Source organism: Hemibagrus wyckioides, linkage group LG23 (assembly GCF_019097595.1).
Source record: "Hemibagrus wyckioides isolate EC202008001 linkage group LG23, SWU_Hwy_1.0, whole genome shotgun sequence".
Lineage (NCBI taxonomy): Eukaryota > Metazoa > Chordata > Actinopteri > Siluriformes > Bagridae > Hemibagrus > Hemibagrus wyckioides.
Genome location: NC_080732.1, coordinates 18,074,691 through 18,095,255, shown reverse-complemented (window position 1 = coordinate 18,095,255; position 20,565 = coordinate 18,074,691). Strand labels below are relative to the sequence as shown.

Sequence of the window (20,565 nt, the reverse complement as noted above, 5' to 3'; positions counted from 1 at the left end):
ACCTTTTGAACTGAGATGCTTTCTTGTGTTTGTTTGTAGGTTGAGTTTTTTTGGGCTTTTTTCCCCCCTAGAGGAACGACCTCGCCGAATAGCAAAGCTGTTTAAAAAGAAAGCCAAAAATACAGCCATTTTCTGTGTTTTCACACTGAAAGATGGTGTCAGTTCTCGCAGCCTTGAAGATACAAAGGTGTGAATTCCAACACAGCAAACAGAAACAGGATCAGCAGAAGGTGTAAAATAAGCCATAAAAATTCATCATTTAACGTGTTCCAGGAAAGAGCTTCACCCCGACGAGGCGAATATTTGAGTCAGCCTTATTGTAGGAGTGTATTTCTGTTTTACATTTTTTCCAAAAAATGGTAGGGAATTTATTGTGTCGTTAATCACAATAAGCTAATAACTGACTGGTTTTAAGGGGGAAATTGGCAAAATGGCATCTGGGAGCTGAATGAGTCGACTTTAATTGGTGAGTCAAGTCAAATGATTTGACTCACTGAATAGAGTTGATGTTTTAATCCCTACCTTTGCCATTAATTAAATATGGATACAAGGGTCTTGAGGGATTGTATATGAACTGGGAACATGGCGTGAGCTTTCATTATACACTGACAGGTAACAACACGGCATGCAAAGGTTTATATTCTACATAAATTTTTTACGATTTTCTAAATTGTATGCAAATTAGCCATGACACTAGCAACTTAGCAGCAAACCTAAACGATTAATTCCTCAAACCAGTGCTTTAGCACGTGATAAATTATTATTATCCATTGTAAGGAATTGTCTCGCACCAATTGCCAAAGAATCATAAAATAGCTGAAGAAAAGAAAGTCCCATCTTTCACAAATGGAGATCTATTTAGAATTCTTTTTCCCCGCTTTGAAAGACAGCACCAGAGCATCGGGTCTCTGGAGGCTAAAGTCCTTCAGAGTCATATTTTTCTCACTCGTGGGTGTCTTTTTCTCCTCGTTACAGAGCTGCTTTCCTTTTCCAGATGGACAGGTCTCGATTCCCAGTACCCCTTTGGGCTGCTCCGTCACCCTGAGAGCTGAGAATGTCAGCAATTATGTCAGATACACTCTCATTTCACTGCTGAAGAGCGAGACAGAGGCTCCGAGTGTTGTTGAGCATTTCGTCTCCATCCACGTTAGACAGGAGAGAGAAGTGCTGAGAACGACTGCTGTTGTTCAAAACTAGAATATAAATTTGACCTAGTCAGTGATATTCAGGATGAAAAAATGTACATGATTCTACTTACCATATTTTATTATTACGTTAAAGCAACAAAATCAAATAAATATGGTTATGGTTTATTTAAAGGCCAAAAAACAATATCGGACATACAAATGTTTCTGAAAATTTAGCCTTCGAAGAGTCATTATTGCCCTAAAAACGCTAAAAGTTCTGCAAAAAAATAAGTAGCTGGAGCATTTATCAGCACTACAACTTAAAATTCCCTCAGGAATTGTCAGGTTAGCTCATGTTAGCAAGCTAGCTATCAGTTAACCATGAAAGATATTGCTTTTTATTGAAAATGAGTTGAAAATCCTTTCAGAAATCCAGTCACTAAAACTATAAAGTGTTTCTGTCGTGTTAGCAAATAGGTAGCAGTAAGGGTCACAAATGTTTCTATTTTAGGTTTGAGTAATCATGTCAAGGATTACAGTAAGCTATTTTTCTTTTTTTATGCTAAGATAGCATTAACAATGATTGGCATGAACCTAAAGATCCTCTCAGAAAATGTTAAGTTAGCTTGAGCTCTTGTTATCTAGCTGGCTTGGGTTAGCAGTGAAGATGACAAAAAATCCTCTCAGAAATCCTGCCAGATTAGCACACGCTTGCCAGCTAGCTAGCTAACTAGCTATGTTGCATTTGATTTAATCATCATTTTATCAGTTAGTATGTATTTTAAATGGTATTAAAAATCCTCTTGCTAATCTTGATGAGCTACTTCATGTAAGCTATTAGGTTAGTATTAGCAGTGAAGGATTTAAACATGACTTAAAATTCCTAATCCTAATCCTGCTCGCTTAGCATGTGTAATTTAGCTGGATAGCATAAAAAGTAATACACGTTTTAAACACTTTTGACTTAAAATTGTTTCAGAAATCTGGTCAGGTTAGCCTATTTTGTGTTAGCTAGCTATGTAGCATTAGCTGGGAAGGATATGAATATGATTTGAGGAATTCTGAGAGGAATTATGTTAGTTAGGTTATCATGTTAGCTTGCTGGAGGTACTAAATATTAAAAAAGTGACATATTCTCTAAGAAATTATTGTACTTTATGTGGTTTATCTTCTTTTCCCTTACAAACAGGTTGTTATTAACAGGCTAAGGTAATTATAACACACAATTATAAAAAGAGGCTGGATATGATATTAAGTGTCTCATAGTACACTAGAGAGTGTGGTATTTCGGTGTAGTGCACCGAAATAGTGGTGTAGTGGTGCACCGGTGTAGTGTTTTGAGAGGTCTGATGACTTTATTGTTAGTGTAGCACAGTTTATAGACGGACGAAGAGAGGAGAGTAGTGCACTTATTGATGGTTTATGGAGCTATTTGGGATGTAGCCATGTTGTCTGTGCATTTCCAGGAGGCTCCAGCTGTCCGAACGCCAGCGTGCTGCAGGAAATGAGAAGCTGTAACGAGCATCCCTGCGTCGTTTACCACTGGCAGACCGGACCCTGGGGGCCATGCATCGAGGACACCTCAGTCACCACGCTCAACTCTACCCGGGACACGCCCTCCGAACAGGGCAAAACGTCCTGCGCAACCGGCATGCAGACCCGTAAAGTCATCTGCGTCAAGGTCAATGTGGGACAAGTCCCGCCCAAAAAGTAAGTAATCGTATCTGGGATAGGGTCTGAAATATTTTTAGCAAAAAAAATTTTAGGGTTCATTCAAGGACAGTTTAGCCTGCGGCCATTGTTTGTTCAAAATAAATAAATCTTTTGTGTAGTATTTATAACATTGCAACAATGCAGGTTTCTGATATCTTCTTATAAATCTTCAAGGTTGATTAGGAAGAAGGGCAGCACGGTGGCTTAGTGGTTAGCACCTTTGCCTCACACCAAGAAGGTCCTGGGTCCCACGGGCCTTTCTGTGTGAAGTTTGCATGTTCTCCCCGTGCCTGCGTGGCTTTACTCCGATTTCCTCCCACAGTCCAAAAACATGTACATTAGGTTGATTGGTAATTCTAAATTGCCCATAGGAGTGAGTGTGTCTGGTTGTCTGTCTATAAGTGGACCTGTGATGGACTGGTGACCTGTCCAGGGTATACCCCTGACTTTTGCCCAGTGTGTGCTGGGATAGGCTCCAGCAGATCCCTGTGACCCTAATTAGGAATAAAGCGGGTATAGAAAATGAATGGATGATTAAGAAGAAAAATGTGGCTTGCCCACTGTAACCATGGCAACAGTCTGTGGCTGTTTGGCCGTCCTCCTCAAGGTTTGATGTATTGTTGTGCTTTTCAGCTCACCACGGCTGTTAAAATTGCCATTTTGAGTTACAGTAGCATTCCTATCGGCTCGATTCAGTCTTCCGGTTCTGTTCAGACTTCTCTCATTTTGAGACGTTTCCGTTTCTGCTAATTGTAGCTCACTGGATGTGTTTTTTTTTTTTGGCACCATCTGTCAGACTGTGAGACTGTTGAGTGTGAAAATCTCAGGAGATCAGCACTTTCTGAAATACTCACACCAGCATGTCTGGCACCAACAAAGTCGCCGAGATGTTTGATGCCGCAGTTTTTTCCCAATTTGACGATCTGAAAGCTATCCGAAACTCATGACCTTACGAATTGTGCTGGTGCGACATGATTGGCTGATTGGATAACACTAGACAATTAGCACAGTGTTTTGTAAAACTAATTAGCCCAGGTCCATGTTTTGCGCTGAAGGTATTCATTGCTTAAAAAAGTGCGAAAACGTGGTGCAGTCTGGAGCTCAGCGAGGACCACTTAGTGGGAAAAAAAAAACAAATTTAGCATAGACAATTAGCATAGAGGCTAAAAGCTTAATGTCATTCACTGCTTAGTGGTACTCCATTACTACATTAAAAGGACAGAGAGCATAGAGTAGTACTCAACCCTGTTCTGGAGTGATCATGGAGTTAAGAGTCTCGGAGTGGGCTAATGAGGGCTGTGCATTTGTTTATTTGTGTCACATTTTTGTGTGTGTGTGTGTGTGTGTGTGTGTGAGTATATCTGAGTGGCATAGATTGCTTCAGGGAAAATGCAGTCTGCACTCAAAGTCTGTCTCTCCACTCCAGGCAAAACCAGGCCGGGGGAAAAAATGTGATAAACACGCAGGAGCAAACATGCTAATTAGCTCTGTCATTTTCAAACGGCTTAATTTCCCCGCAACGCTAATGGTAGTAATTAAGTGCGCCGGATTCTTGCAATTTAATTACTAAAAGAACGAGAAACATGCAGGCATGCTCGAGACAAACCGCGACGAAAATGAAGATGGTTAGCATGTAGCACAGCGGTGGCGGTGCGCTGGGGAAGACTCGGGGCTCATGACTGGAAGATTGTCGTTTCAAATCTTTTCATTTTTACCGTCAGCTTCTGGAGAATTAGCGTTAAACCTGAATGACAGACAAGAAAGTGTGAGAGAATTAAATGCAGCTGGCAAACATGGCAGCTCTTATTCTTTTCTTATTCTTTTTTTTAAGTTAATTTTTTTATTCATACGGAATACATTTTTTTTGCAACATTAAGATATATAATTTAACATCAATTCACTGTGAGCAGCTGATATTTAATAATGAGCTGAACTAGATTTTTAATTCTTTTTAATGAGAAATAAATGTAATAACGTAGCTCTTTTAAATGCTGCATATAATATTATATATAACTATAAAGATCATAAATGTAAAAATGTAATGAAAATGTAATAAAATTGTTATTCTTTGTAGTAATTAACAGCTAATCTAATTAATGAAACAGAAACAATGAAAACAGAAAAGAAATATTATGTTTATTAAGTTTTTTCACATTGTAGAGCTCTAACAAAGCATCAGTAATAATAGAAAAGCAGACAGACAGACAAGACAGAATCTTGATTGACTGATGGGCAGACAGACGGACAGACAGGACAGTCAGACAGACAAGACAGAAAAGCAGAGAGACAAGACAGAATCTTGATTGACTGATGGGCAGACAGACAGACAGGGCAGTCAGACAGACAAGACAGAAAAGCAGGCAGACAAGACAGAATCTTGATTGACTGATGGGCAGACAGACAAACAGTCAGACAAGACAGATAAGCAGACAGACAAGACAGAATCTTGATTGACTGATGGGCAGACAGACAGACAGACAGAGAGACAGACAGTCAGACAAGACAGAAAAGCAGACAGACAAGACAGAATCTTGATTGACTGATGGGCAGACAGACAGACAGACAGTCAGACAAGACAGAAAAGCAGAGAGACAAGACAGAATCTTGATTGACTGATGGGCAGACAGACAGACAGGGCAGTCAGACAGACAAGACAGAAAAGCAGACAGACAAGACAGAATCTTGATTGACTGATGGGCAGACAGACAGACAGACAGTCAGACAAGACAGATAAGCAGACAGACAAGACAGAATCTTGATTGACTGATGGGCAGACAGACAGATAGACAGACAGAAATCCTACAAGACAGAGAGGACAGAAAGACAGACTGAAATCCTGGCAGAGAGGCAGACAGAAAGACAGAATGAAATCCTGTCAGACAGGCAGATACATAGACAGATAGATAGAAAGACAGACAGACTGACAAGACAGAAAAGCAGACAGACAAGACAGAATCTTGATTGACTGATGGGCAGACAGACAGTCAGACAAGACAGATAAGCAGACAAACAAGACAGAATCTTGATTGACTGATGGGCAGACAGACAGATAGACAGACAGAAATCCTACAAGACAGAGAGGACAGAAAGACAGACTGAAATCCTGGCAGAGAGGCAGACAGAAAGACAGAATGAAATCCTGTCAGACAGGCAGATACATAGACAGATAGATAGAAAGACAGACAGACTGACAAGACAGAAAAGCAGACAGACAAGACAGAATCTTGATTGACTGATGGGCAGACAGACAGACAGACAGACAGTCAGACAAGACAGATAAGCAGACAAACAAGACAGAATCTTGATTGACTGATGGGCAGACAGACAGATAGACAGACAGAAATCCTACAAGACAGAGAGGACAGAAAGACAGACTGAAATCCTGGCAGAGAGGCAGACAGAAAGACAGAATGAAATCCTGTCAGACAGGCAGATACATAGACAGATAGATAGAAAGACAGACAGACTGACAAGACAGAAAAGCAGACAGACAAGACAGAATCTTGACTGACTGATGGGCAGACAGACAGACAGACAGACAGACAGTCAGACAAGACAGATAAGCAGACAAACAAGACAGAATCTTGATTGACTGATGGGCAGACAGACAGACAGACAGTCAGACAAGACAGATAAGCAGACAGACAAGACAGAATCTTGATTGACTGATGGGCAGACAGACAGATAGACAGACAGAAATCCTACAAGACAGAGAGGACAGAAAGACAGACTGAAATCCTGGCAGAGAGGCAGACAGAAAGACAGAATGAAATCCTGTCAGACAGGCAGATACATAGACAGATAGATAGAAAGACAGACAGACTGACAAGACAGAAAGATAGACAGACAGAAATCCTGAAAGACAGAGAAAACAGAAAGGCAGACAGAAATCCTGAAAGACAGAGAAGACAAACAGACAGACTGAAATCCAGGCAGACAGACAAGACAGAAAGACAATAATTCTGAAAGACAGACAGAAATCCTGAAATCCAGAGCATCTGATGCCACACACACACACAGTGATGGTAAACTCCTTCTGCTCTACACTGAGCGAGGTCTGAAGGTCTGTCAGGTTTCTCCTCTGCAGCTCTGACAGGGTTCTCGAAGTGAACAGTGTTAATAAGTGATTAACAGCGAGATTAACGTAGCTGCTGGTCTGCGGGTATTTTTTTCATTTCTCGAACATTGCTAATGATCTGGTTTGTCGTAGGCTGCAGATAAACAAGGCGCTTCTCCTCGTTTCAGCAGTGACGACAATTTACTCCTAATTGAAAAATAATGACAGCTTGCAGAAGGCAGAGGGATCAGATATTTCTGGCGTCCTGATGGATACATGCGTGAGCTGTTTTTAATGATGCCAGCGGAGTACGAAGGGACCGTGGAGAGGATGTGAAATTCCCTTTCATGAAGCTGATTCCTGGCTGGAGTTTAGCGTTACTGTTAGTCAGAGGAGATGCAGGAGTTAAACGTGAGGCATGTGATAGTGGTGGTGGAAACCGCACATAGAATGTTGGGTTTAATCTGGATGAAGTTTCAATACTGAGGGCAAAATATTTGCTGGATTTTTGTTAGTATTACAGTTATAGTGTTAGTGTGACCGGGTTACAGTGTTATAGTGTTATTGTGACCGGGTTACAGTGTTAGTGTTACAGTGTTACAGCATTATAGTGTTAGTGTTACAACATTACAGTGTTAGTGTTACAGCATTATAGTGTTAGTGTTACAGTGTTACAGCATTATAGTGTTAGTGTTACAACATTACAGTGTTAGTGTTACAGCATTATAGTGTTAGTGTTACAACATTACAGTGTTAGTATTACAGTGTTACAGCATTATAGTGTTAGTGTTACAATATTACAGTGTTACAGTTTTAGTGTTACAGCATTATAGCATTAGTGTTACAGCGTTACAGCATTATAGTGTTAGTGTTACAGTGTTACAGCATTATAGTGTTAGTGTTACAGTGTTATGGCATAAGTGTTAGTGTTACAGTGTTACAGCATTATAGTGTTAGTGTTACAGTGTTATGGCATTAGTGTTAGTGTTACAGCATTACAGCATTATAGTGTTAGTGTTACAGTGTTACAGCATTATAATTTTAGTGTTACAGTGTAACAGCATTATAGTGTTAGTGTTACAGTGTTACAGCATTATAATTTTAGTGTTACAGTGTAACAGCATTATAGTGTTAGTGTTACAGTGTTATGGCATTATAGTGTTAGTGTTACAGTGTTATGGCATTAGTGTTAGTGTTACAGTGTTACAGCATTATAGTGTTAGTGTTACAGTGTTATGGCATTAGTGTTAGTGTTACAGTGTTACAGCATTATAATTTTAGTGTTACAGTGTAACAGTATTATAGTGTTAGTGTTACAGTGTTACAGCATTATAGTGTTAGTGTTACAATGTTACAGCATTATAGTGTTAGTGTTACAATGTTACAGCATTACAGTTTTAGTGTTACAGTGTTACAGCATTATAGTGTTAGTGTTAGTGTTACAGCATTATAGTGTTAGTGTTACAATGTTACAGTATTACAGTTTGAGTGTTACAGTGTTACAGCATTATAGTGTTAGTGTTACAATGTTTCAGTATTATAGTTTTAATGTTAGTGTTACAGCATTATAGTGTTAGTGTTACAGTGTTACAGAATTATAGTGTTACAGTGTTACAGAATTATAGTGTTAGTGTTACAGTGTTACAGCATTATAGTGTTAGTGTTAGTGTTACAGAATTATAGTGTTAGTGTTACAGTGTTACAGAATTATAGTGTTAGTGTTACAGTGTTACAGAATTATAGTGTTAGTGTTACAGAATTATAGTGTTAGTGTTAGTGTTACAGCATTATAGTGTTAGTGTTACAGTGTTACAGCATTATAGTGTTAGTGTTATAGTGTTACAGAATTATAGTGTTAGTGTTACAGTGTTACAGCATCATAGTGTTAGTGTTATAGTGTTACAGAATTATAGTGTTAGTGTTACAGTGTTACAGAATTATAGTGTTAGTGTTACAGTGTTACAGCATTATAGTGTTAGTGTTACAGTGTTACAGCATTATAGTGTTAGTGTTACAGTATTACAGCATTACCGTGTTAGTGTTACAATGTTACAGTATTACAGTTTTAGTGTTACAGCATTATAGTGTTAGTGTTACAATGTTACAGTATTACAGTTTTAGTGTTACAGCATTATTGTGTTAGTGTTACAATGTTACAGTATTACAGTTTTAGTGTTACAGCATTATAGTGTTAGTGTTACAATGTTAAAGTATTACAGTTTTAGTGTTACAGGATTTTAGTGTTACAGTGTTACAGCATTATAGTGTTAGTGTTACAATGTTACAGTATTACAGTTTTAGTGTTACAGCATTATAGTGTTAGTGTTACAATGTTACAGTATTACAGTTTTAGTGTTACAGCATTATTGTGTTAGTGTTACAATGTTACAGTATTACAGTTTTAGTGTTACAGCATTATAGCATTAGTGTTACAGCGTTACAGCATTATAGTGTTAGTGTTACAGTGTTACAGCATTATAGTGTTAGTGTTACAGTGTTATGGCATAAGTGTTAGTGTTACAGTGTTACAGCATTATAGTGTTAGTGTTACAGTGTTATGGCATTAGTGTTAGTGTTACAGCATTACAGCATTATAGTGTTAGTGTTACAGTGTTACAGCATTATAATTTTAGTGTTACAGTGTAACAGCATTATAGTGTTAGTGTTACAGTGTTATGGCATTATAGTGTTAGTGTTACAGTGTTATGGCATTAGTGTTAGTGTTACAGTGTTACAGCATTATAGTGTTAGTGTTACAGTGTTATGGCATAAGTGTTAGTGTTACAGTGTTACAGCATTATAGTGTTAGTGTTACAGTGTTATGGCATTAGTGTTAGTGTTACAGCATTACAGCATTATAGTCTTAGTGTTACAGTGTTACAGCATTATAATTTTAGTGTTACAGTGTAACAGCATTATAGTGTTAGTGTTACAGTGTTATGGCATTATAGTGTTAGTGTTACAGTGTTACAGCATTATAGTGTTAGTGTTACAGCATTATAGTGTTAGTGTTACAGTGTTACAGTATTATAGTGTTAGTGTTACAGTGTTACAGCATTATAGTGTTAGTGTTACAGTGTTACAGCATTATAGTGTTAGTGTTAGTGTTACAGCATTATAGTGTTAGTGTTACAGTGTTACAGCATTATAGTGTTAGTGTTACAATGTTACAGCATTACAGTTTTAGTGTTACAGTGTTACAGCATTATAGTGTTAGTGTTACAGTGTTACAGCATTATAGTGTTAGTGTTACAATGTTACAGTATTACAGTTTTAGTGTTACAGTGTTACAGCATTATAGTGTTAGTGTTACAATGTTACAGTATTACAGTTTTAGTGTTACAGTGTTACAGCATTATAGTGTTAGTGTTACAATGTTTCAGTATTATAGTTTTAATGTTAGTGTTACAGCATTATAGTGTTAGTGTTACAGTGTTACAAAATTAAAGTGTTAGTGTTACAGAATTATAGTGTTAATGTTACAGTGTTAAAGCATTATAGTGTTAGTGTTAGTGTTACAGAATTATAGTGTTAGTGTTACAGTGTTACAGAATTATAGTGTTAGTGTTACAGAATTATAGTGTTAGTGTTAGTGTTACAGCATTATAGTGTTAGTGTTAGTGTTACAGAATTATAGTGTTAGTGTTACAGAATTATAGTGTTACAGTGTTACAGCATTATAGTGTTAGTGTTATAGTGTTACAGAATTATAGTGTTAGTGTTATAGTGTTACAGAATTATAGTGTTAGTGTTACAGTGTTACAGAATTATAGTGTTAGTGCTACAGTGTTACAGCATTATAGTGTTAGTGTTACAGTATTACAGCATTACCGTGTTAGTGCTACAATGTTACAGTATTACAGTTTTAGTGTTACAGCATTATAGTGTTAGTGTTACAATGTTACAGTATTACAGTTTTAGTGTTACAGCATTATTGTGTTAGTGTTACAATGTTACTGTATTACAGTTTTAGTGTTACAGCATTATAGTGTTAGTGTTACATTGTTACAGTATTACAGTTTTAGTGTTACAGCATTATAGTGTTAGTGTTACAATGTTACAGTATTACAGTTTTAGTGTTACAGCATTATTGTGTTAGTGTTACAATGTTACAGTATTACAGTTTTAGTGTTACAGCATTATAGTGTTAGTGTTACAGTGTTACAGCATTATAGTGTTAGTGTTACAGTGTTACAGAATTATAGTGTTAGTGTTACAGAATTATAGTGTTAGTGTTACAGTGTTACAGCATTATAGTGTTAGTGTTACAGTGTTACAGAATTATAGTGTTAGTGTTACAGAATTATAGTGTTAGTGTTACAGTGTTACAGCATTATAGTGTTAGTGTTACAGTGTTACAGAATTATAGTGTTAGTGTTACAGCATTATAGTGTTAGTGTTAGTGTTACAGCATTATAGTGTTAGTGTTACAGTGTTACAGAATTATAGTGTTAGTGTTACAGAATTATAGTGTTAGTGTTACAGTGTTACAGCATTATAGTGTTAGTGTTACAATGTTACAGTATTACAGTTTTAGTGTTACAGCATTATAGTGTTAGTGTTACATTGTTACAGTATTACAGTTTTAGTGTTACAGCATTATAGTGTTAGTGTTACAATGTTACAGTATTACAGTTTTAGTGTTACAGCATTATTGTGTTAGTGTTACAATGTTACAGTATTACAGTTTTAGTGTTACAGCATTATAGTGTTAGTGTTACAGTGTTACAGCATTATAGTGTTAGTGTTACAGCATTATAGTGTTAGTGTTACAGAATTATAGTGTTAGTGTTAGTGTTACAGCATTATAGTGTTAGTGTTACAGCATTATAGTGTTAGTGTTACAGAATTATAGTGTTAGTGTCACAGAATTATAGTGTTAGTGTTACAGTGTTACAGCATTATAGTGTTACAGTGTTACAGAATTATAGTGTTAGTGTTACAGCATTATAGTGTTAGTGTTACAGTGTTACAGCATTATAGTGTTAGTGTTACAGCATTATAGTGTTAGTGTTACAGTATTACAGCATTACCGTGTTAGTGTTACAGTGTTATACAGTATACTGTTCAATTTTCACACCTAAATTTTGAGGAGGTTTCTGAACTTAACTGCCGGACACAAAGACACTAAACATGTTTAATTAACAGGCTTTATCTGAGTTACTTTATTTATGCTTTTGCATCACACAGAGATCGGATTTTTATCTGTTGGGATACTCTGATGACCGACATCGTGCTGTCTCATACACACACACACACACACCGCAGTGTGCAGTACAACCCAAACAAATCCTCACAGGATGAATCTCCCGTGTTAAACACAGATCGATGTTTCACAGCCGTCGTTTTATTGCATCGTGTCTGATTCCCTCACAAACCTGATATTCAGGACATTTCTGTCTCTCAGCAGCAGCAGATGTTTTTATGCTCAATTATTCCCCAATCAGCTGGTTGGGAAAAAGCTCAGGAATAAATGTTCAGAGAAGGTTCATAGTCATCGTTGTCATCGTCATCGTCGTCCATGTACCTCGTATCCATCCAGATTACAGCAAACCATCGCTCATAAACGAGACGAAGACAAAAGCTGATTACAGACGGATGATAGAATCAGTAGGACATTACGCTAAAGGAAGCGATCTGTCTTCGAGCACTTATCTCCCCGCAATATATAGCCTTAAGTCATGAGCTGGCAGGGAATAAGGAGAATTTATTGTGGAGGAAGATTATAGCATTACTGGTGCTCTCGTGGCTTCGATTTAATGCCGCTGAGGGACGAGTCGCCGCCGTGGGTTCAGGTCGGATTATCGTTACATCCGATTTGCGAGGCCTTGAGGTGCTGCGTCACGGCCGAGATTTGCATTAATCCTCATTTTGAACAGCACACACGCACAATTTTCATTCTCCGTCAGGTTTGTCTTGAAGCTGCTGTCTGTATTTATTTTCGTTTTTGTTTTGTTTTGTTTTTTCCCCCTGTGCTGCTCCTGAAGCGAAGCAGGTGGTGGGTGAGGTGAAGGAAGTTACATCTGATTATCAACGCCAATTCAGATCTGAGATACGAAATATTTTCACGTGAAAAGGGGTGTGGCCCAACAGTAAATTTTTTGTGCTGTGTTCTGATTGGTCAGAAGCACTCTGATATGGTGTTGTTGCTATAGTAACATCTGATCCACAAGGACGACTTCTGTAAGGAGAAATGTGTTTATGTAACAGTTGTAGAAGGAGTCTCCAGTGTCAGTGTTCTGTAACAGTCCAAGTTAAAGATGTAAATACAGTCTGACATGAGAGAGAGAGACAGAGAGAGACAGAGAGGGGGGGGGGTTACATAAAGCTGCTGTATCTTAAATGAAAACAGGAACTAACTTTCATGGATGTTCCACAACATTAACTGTCGCTAAAAATGGACAAAAATTACATGTCATTCACTGAATATTATACTGTAGGAGCAATTAGTTTCAAATCAGTGTTTAATATAGTACAGCATCTCCATGTTCCCTCTTTCTTTCTTTCTTTCTTTCTTTCTTTCTTTCTTTCTTTCTTTCTTTCTGTTTGTTTCTTCACTTGTTTGTTTGTTTGTTTCTTTCTTTCTTTTTATTCATTTGTTTGTTTGTTTGTTCGTTCGTACGTCTGTCTGTGCGTCTGTCTTTCTTTCTTTCTTTCTTTCTTTCTTTCTTTCTTTCTTTCTTTCTTTCTTTCTTTCTTTCTTTCTTTCTTTCTTTCTTTCTTTCTATTTGTTTGTTGTTTGTTTGTTTGTTCATTCATTCGTTCGTTTGTTCGTTCGTTTGTTTGTTCTTTCCTTCCTTCCTTCCTTCCTAAATTTATCTGGGAAAAATAGAGCATGAATGTAGAGCAGAAATATTATCTCTTGCTTTCTGATGATAGTGTGTGTGTGTGTGTGTGTTTGTGTGTGTATTTAGATGTCCAGAAACTCCTCGTCCTCCGTCCATGAGACAGTGTCTTCTGCCTTGTAAGAAGGACTGTGCAGTAACAGCGTTCAGTGAATGGACGTTATGTCCTTCGTCCTGTGAAGCAGGTTAGACTCATGCTGAAGAAATCCCGACTGTAGATCAGACATCTGTAGAATTTTCCTCCTGTAACTGTGATGCTGCTCTCCTCAGGACCCAACGGCCAGAAGAACAACCAGTCCCATTTCCGGGTGATAACCCAGAAGCCGGCAAATGGAGGTGTGGACTGTCCTGAGGCTCTGTATGAAGAGAGAGAGTGTGAGATCCAGCCTCGTCCTGCCTCACTGTGTCCTGGTTACAGGTACAGTGTAGACGCTGTCGCACTCCATCAGCTCCCTCGCTACACAGCTTTGTGTTGGCATGATGCAAACGTGTGCAATGGTTATGTAAGAGAATTATAGAGCTTGGAGGAAGGGAGCTAACCGCAATGCCAGCAGCTGCACTGAGAAAGTGAACAGATGGATGGGATTTTAGTGTTACAGTGTTACAGCATTACAGTGTTAGTGTTACAGTGTTAGTGTTACAGTGTTAAAGCATTACAGTGTTAGTGTTACAGTGTTAGTGTTACAGTGTTAAAGCATTACAGTGTTAGTGTTACAGTGTTACAGCATTACAGTGTTAGTGTTACAGTGTTAGTGTTACAGTGTTACAGCATTACAGTGTTAGTGTTACAGTGTTACAGCATTACAGTGTTAGTGTTACAGTGTTACAGCATTACAGTGTTAGTGTTACAGTGTTACAGCATTATATTGTTAGTGTTACAGTGTTACAGCATTACAGTGTTAGTGTTACAGCATTACAGTGTTAGTGTTGCAGTGTTAGTGTCACAGTGTTAGTGTTACAGTGTTAGTGTTACAGCGTTAGTGTTGCAGTGTTAGTGTCACAGTGTTACAGCATTACAGTGTTAGTGTTACAGTGTTACAGCATTACAGTGTTAGTGTTACAGTGTTACAGCATTACAGTGTTAGTGTTACAGCATTACAGTGTTAGTGTCACAGTGTTACAGCATTACAGTGTTAGTGTTACAGTGTTACAGCATTACAGTGTTAGTGTTACAGTGTTACAGCATTACAGTGTTAGTGTTACAGTGTTACAGCGTTACAGCATTACAGTGTTAGTGTTACAGTGTTACAGCATTACAGTGTTAGTGTTACAGTGTTACAGCGTTACAGCATTACAGTGTTAGTGTTACAGTGTTACAGCATTACAGTGTTAGTGTTACAGTGTTACAGCGTTACAGCATTACAGTGTTAGTGTTACAGTGTTACAGCATTACAGTGTTAGTGTTACAGTTTTACAGTGTTACAGCATTACAGTGTTAGTGTTACAGTGTTACAGCATTACAGTGTTAGTGTTACAGTGTTACAGCATTACAGTGTTAGTGTTACAGAGTTACAGCATTACAGTGTTAGGGTTACAGCATTACAGTGTTAGTGTCACAGTGTTACAGCATTACAGTTTTAGTGTTACAATGTTACAGCATTACAGTGTTAGTGTTATAGTGATACAGCATTACAGTGTTAGTGTTACAGTGTTACAGCATTACAGTGTTAGTGTTACAGAGTTACAGCATTACAGTGTTAGGGTTACAGCATTACAGTGTTAGTGTCACAGTGTTACAGCATTACAGTTTTAGTGTTACAATGTTACAGCATTACAGTGTTAGTGTTATAGTGATACAGCATTAAAGATCCAGCGTTAGGTTTACAGTGATACAGCATTACACTGTTACACCATTACAGTGTTAGTGTTATAGTGTTACAGTGCTACAGCATTACAGTGTTAATGTTATAGTGTTACAGTTTTTACAGCGTTACAGTGTTAGTTATAGTGTTACAGTGTTTCAGCATTGATGATACAGCATTAGCGTGTTAGTGTTCTAGTGTTAGTGTTATCGTAGAAAGAAAGAGAGAAATAAATAAAGATAGATAGATAGATAGATAGATAGATAGATAGATAGATAGATAGATAGATAGATAGATAGATAGATGTAAATCATCACTAGTGTTTGTTACTGTGTCTCTTTTTGCAGGTGGAAAACACACAAGTGGCGCCGCTGTCAGCTCGTCCCGTGGAGCATCCGGCAGGAGAGCAGAGGCGCTCAGGAGGGATGTGGGGCAGGACTCCAGACCAGAGGTCTGACATTATAGCAGACTTTCAGCTTTCAGTTTAATAAAGTGTAATAGCTGACACATCTAAACTAATACTGCTGCTCAAAGGTCATATCAGTGTGCAGTTCCAAACGTTTAACACTTTCAACACTCTCACAGCTATACAGAGAACGAAGTGTAACTGATCTGCAGTCAGATTTGAAAATATTATCAGTCGTGTTTCTCGTGACTGTCCTTGTCTTTATCCTCATAAACAGCCTCCTGCTGTGACTTTCATCTACATCCCCGACTCTGTGTCACCATGTCTCCCTGTAATCCACTGGATTGTTGAGTCTCACTGCTGTGTGTGTGTGTGTGTGTGTGATCCCGCAGCGGTCTCATGTCGGCAGCTGGACGGTTCTGTAGCAGACGTAGCCCAGTGTCTGAAGTTTGCGAGCTCCATGCCGGCATTAAACCAGCCGTGCCAGCTGCCGTGCCGAGACGACTGCCAGCTCACCAACTGGTCCAAGTTCTCCCCATGTACTGCCAACTGCGTAGGAGTGCGCACGAGGAAAAGGGCCCTAATTGGTAAGCGACATGTTCACACTCCTATATAATAATTAAAACAAAAAATGTTATACATACAGTAACTTGGACTCCATTGAGTTAATTATGTAGGTGGTTACTGATGGCACCAGAACATATTTAGAGGTTTCACAGCAATGAGGGTGAATACTTATGCAATCATTTTGTAATTTATTTATGGAATCAAAAGTAAGTTTGCAATTTACAATATTTTTCACTGTAATTTAATATAATTTGGATATTTTATGTTTTATAAGTCCACTTCAGTGGCAGGTTTAAAAAAACTACCAAATATGGAGGGAGGGGGTGAATACTTATGCAATGCAAAGTAAATAAATAAATAAGTAGATAGATAGATAGATAGATAGATAGATAGATAGATAGATAGATAGATAGATAGATAGATAGATAGATAGATAGATAGATAGATAGATAGATAGGTAAATAAATAAAATATTTATGTATATTTGAGCCCTCATGCAAGTTCCCTAAATGATTTCCTTGTATTAAATGTATTTATCTTTCCCTCCTTTTGATGTCATAACATCTCATCTATCGACCTCCAGGAAAGAGCAAAAAGAAAGACAAGTGCAAGAACAGTCAGATGTACCCTCTGAGTGAGACGCAGTACTGCCCCTGTGATAAGTACAATGCCCAGCCGGTGGGGAACTGGTCCGACTGCATCCTGCCCGAGGGCCCTGTGGCCGCTCTGGGGTCTCGGGTGCAGGGAGACAACCGGGAGTGTGGACAGGGATACCGCTACCAGGCCATGGTGTGCTACGACCAGGACAACAGGCTGGTGGAGACGTCGCGCTGCAACAGTCATGGTGGGTTCACAGTCAGGGGCAGGGTGTGTGTCTTTGGGGGGTGGGGGCTGGGTTCCGTCATTTAACACAATCAGAGGAAAGCAATCTGATTGGCTAGTGACTGAAATCTCTAATTACTGAAATTTCTAAATTTCTTTCTCTCATCACCGATCTATCCAGATCTCCATTGTTCCATAAATCCTTGGTTTCAGGTAGAAAGCAGACACTAAGGGTGTCTGATTCAGTGTGACCTCTGACCTCAGTTGAATCCTTTTTTATTTGGAGCTTTGTGCAATCTGCTGGCCAAAGCAGAAGCCTTCAAAGACCCACACACACTGCACATGACCAATATATGACTAAACTCCAGTCCAGTCCTGTGTGTGTGTGTGTGTGTGTGTGTGTGTGTGTGTGCAGTTAAACATACTGACACCTTCAAATTTATGTGTAAGGGGTGCAAAGGGGTGTACTTCTGAATGTATAAAATAAAACCACCATGTTCACATAGTGTATATTATTTGTCTCTTGTCAGTGAGGGGTGCTATTGCTTTTGGAGTTGATTGATATTCATTTATGTGGGGAAGATATGGAAGAAAATGTGATGTAACGTCATTTTGGAAACACCACATTGTTTTAAAACGTGATGTAGCATCGTTTTGGAAACGTGAAGTAACATTGTACTGTCATTTTGGAAACACCATGTTGTTTTGGAAACATGATGTAACTTTGTTTGAAAATGTGAGGTAACATTGTTATGTAAACATGATGTAACTTTTTGGTTAAATGTAATGTAACGTGTTGGAAACGTGAGGTAACATTGTTTGCAAACGTGAGGTAACGTTGTTTGCAAACGTGAGGTAACATTGTTTGGGAAACGTGAGGTAACGTTGTTTTGAAATGTGAGGTAACGTTGTTTGCAAACGTGAGGTAACATTGTTTGGGAAACGTGAGGTAACGTTGTTTTGAAATGTGAGGTAATGTTGTTTGGAAACGTGAGGTAACATTGTTTGGAAACGTGAGGTAACATTGTTTGCAAACGTGAGGTAACATTGTTTGGGAAACTTGAGGTAACGTTGTTTTGAAACATGAGGTAACGTTGTTTTGAAACGTGAGGTAACGTTGTTTGCAAACATGAGGTAACGTTGTTTGCAAACATGAGGTAATGTTTGGGAAACGTGAGGTAACGTTGTTTTGAAAATGTGAGGTAATGTTTGCAAACGTGAGGTAACGTTGTTTGCAAACATGAGGTAACATTGTTTGGGAAACGTGAGCTAACGTTGTTTTGAAACGTGATGTAGCATTGTTTGGAAACGTGAGGTAACGTTGTTTTGGAAACGTGAGGTAACGCTGTTTTGGAAACGTGAGGTAATGCTGTTTTGGAAACGTGAGGTAACGTTTGGAAACATCATTTTGGAAATGTTCCATTGTTTTGCAAGCTTGACGTAACATCTTTTTGGAAACGTGATGTAACCTGGTCTGTCCATTTTCTCCTGGAGCTTCTCAGTGTGTGTGCAGCAGTGGCAGTGAGGTTGTGTATTAAAGACACTCAGCCCCATGAGTATTGATATTTTGTTAAAAGTGTTTTCTCTCTCTCTCTCTCTCTCTTTTCTCTCATTGCATTCACTCTCTCTCTCGTTTAATTGAATATGCCGTCAATTTATGCTGTGCAATTTTCCACCGTTTATTGCTGTGAGATTTGAAGTTTGTTTTTTTATCCATTTCTCAGTACTGAAACGGGCCGCATTAATTAGATTCCTGTCACACCTCTCTCCTCTCTCCTGCACACCGGGGCAAACACATACTGAGAGAGAGAGAGAGAGAGAGAGAGAGAGCGACAGAGAGAGGGACAGAGAGAGGGAGAGAGAGAGAGAGAGAGAGAGCGACAGAGAGAGGGAGAGAGAGAGAGAGAGAGAGAGACGGACAGACAGACAGACAGACAGAGAGAGAGAGAGAGAGAGAGAGAGAGAGAGAGAGAGAGAAACTGTCAGCTACACCTCAGGTTAAGAACTCTGTAATGTCTTTATCTTTCTCTATTAATATTTCTGTCTGTCTGTCTTTCTGTTTCTCTCCCTTTCTCCCTCTTTGTGCCTCTCCGTCTCTCTCTCTCTCTCTCTCTCTCTCTCTCTCTCTTTTATCTATCTTTTCACTTCCTGTCAACATCATTAATCCATCAACTAACATCTCTTTAACTGATCATCAAATATCCAGGTTATTTAAACTCCTCATCTCATCTCCTCATCATCTCATCTCCATGTTATTTAATCTCATGATCTTTTCATCTCCTCATCATCTCCTCATTATCATTATCATCTTCTCATCTCCTGATCATTTCCTGATCATCTCATCTCTTCACCATGTCATCTCCTCATCATCTCATCTCCTAATCATTTCCTTGTCATTTTTTCTCCTCATCATCTCATCTCCTGATCATCTCATCTCCAGGTTATTTAATCTCCTCATTAGCTTATCTCCTGATCATCTCCTGATAATCTCTTCTCCTGATCACCTCATCATCTCATTACCTCATCATCTCATCTCATGATGATCTCTTCACATGACCATCTCATCTCCAGGTTATCTCATCATCTCATCACCTCAACATCTCATCTCCTGATCATCTCCTGATTATCTCATCTCATCTCCTGATTATCTCATCACCTCAACATCTCATCTCCTGATCATCTCCTGATTATCTCATCTCCAGATCATCTCCAGATCATCTCCTGATTATCTCAACTTGTGATCATCTCATCTCCTGATCATCTCTTCACATGACCATCTCATCTCCTGATCATCTCAACTTGTGATCATCTCATCTCCTGATCATCTCTTCACATGACCATCTCATCTCCTGATCATCTTATCTCATAATCATCTCATCTTTTGCACACAGCATGTCAGTGTGTGTGTTTGAATTGTTTGCTAGCTGAAGAAACACTGAGGAAGTGTTTTTGATGTCTGAGATCCTGAGATTCTCCTGCTTGCCCTCAGTGATCACACACCTTCTGACAGGAGTTAGAGTGAGGGTTCAGCTCTGACGGTAGAGGATGTCTGCGAGGGTGACAGAATGAGGTCATCTCAAGGTCACCATGAGGTCAGGAGATGTTTGTAAAGACCAGTGACCTCGTAGCTGCTTCTCTTTCTGTGCATGCCCGCAGGCGTGTGGAGTGGTGCATTGTGGGTAAGGAAGCCAGAGCTGTGAGTGTTGTTCCAGATGAAACGCACTGA

At 38.8% G+C, this 20,565-nt stretch overlaps 1 protein-coding gene across 1 annotated transcript in view; it reads left to right on the top strand.

The window, feature by feature from the left end:
• Positions 1–20,565, top strand: part of thsd7ab (thrombospondin, type I, domain containing 7Ab) — a 125,054-nt gene that overhangs the window by 74,141 nt on the left and 30,348 nt on the right. Inside the window, exons 8-13 of the mRNA XM_058377051.1 lie at positions 2,594–2,837; positions 13,812–13,927; positions 14,013–14,160; positions 15,892–15,995; positions 16,343–16,537; positions 17,101–17,361. Coding sequence (XP_058233034.1) covers positions 2,594–2,837; positions 13,812–13,927; positions 14,013–14,160; positions 15,892–15,995; positions 16,343–16,537; positions 17,101–17,361 — 1,068 coding nt within the window. The remainder of the gene's footprint in view (positions 1–2,593; positions 2,838–13,811; positions 13,928–14,012; positions 14,161–15,891; positions 15,996–16,342; positions 16,538–17,100; positions 17,362–20,565) is intronic.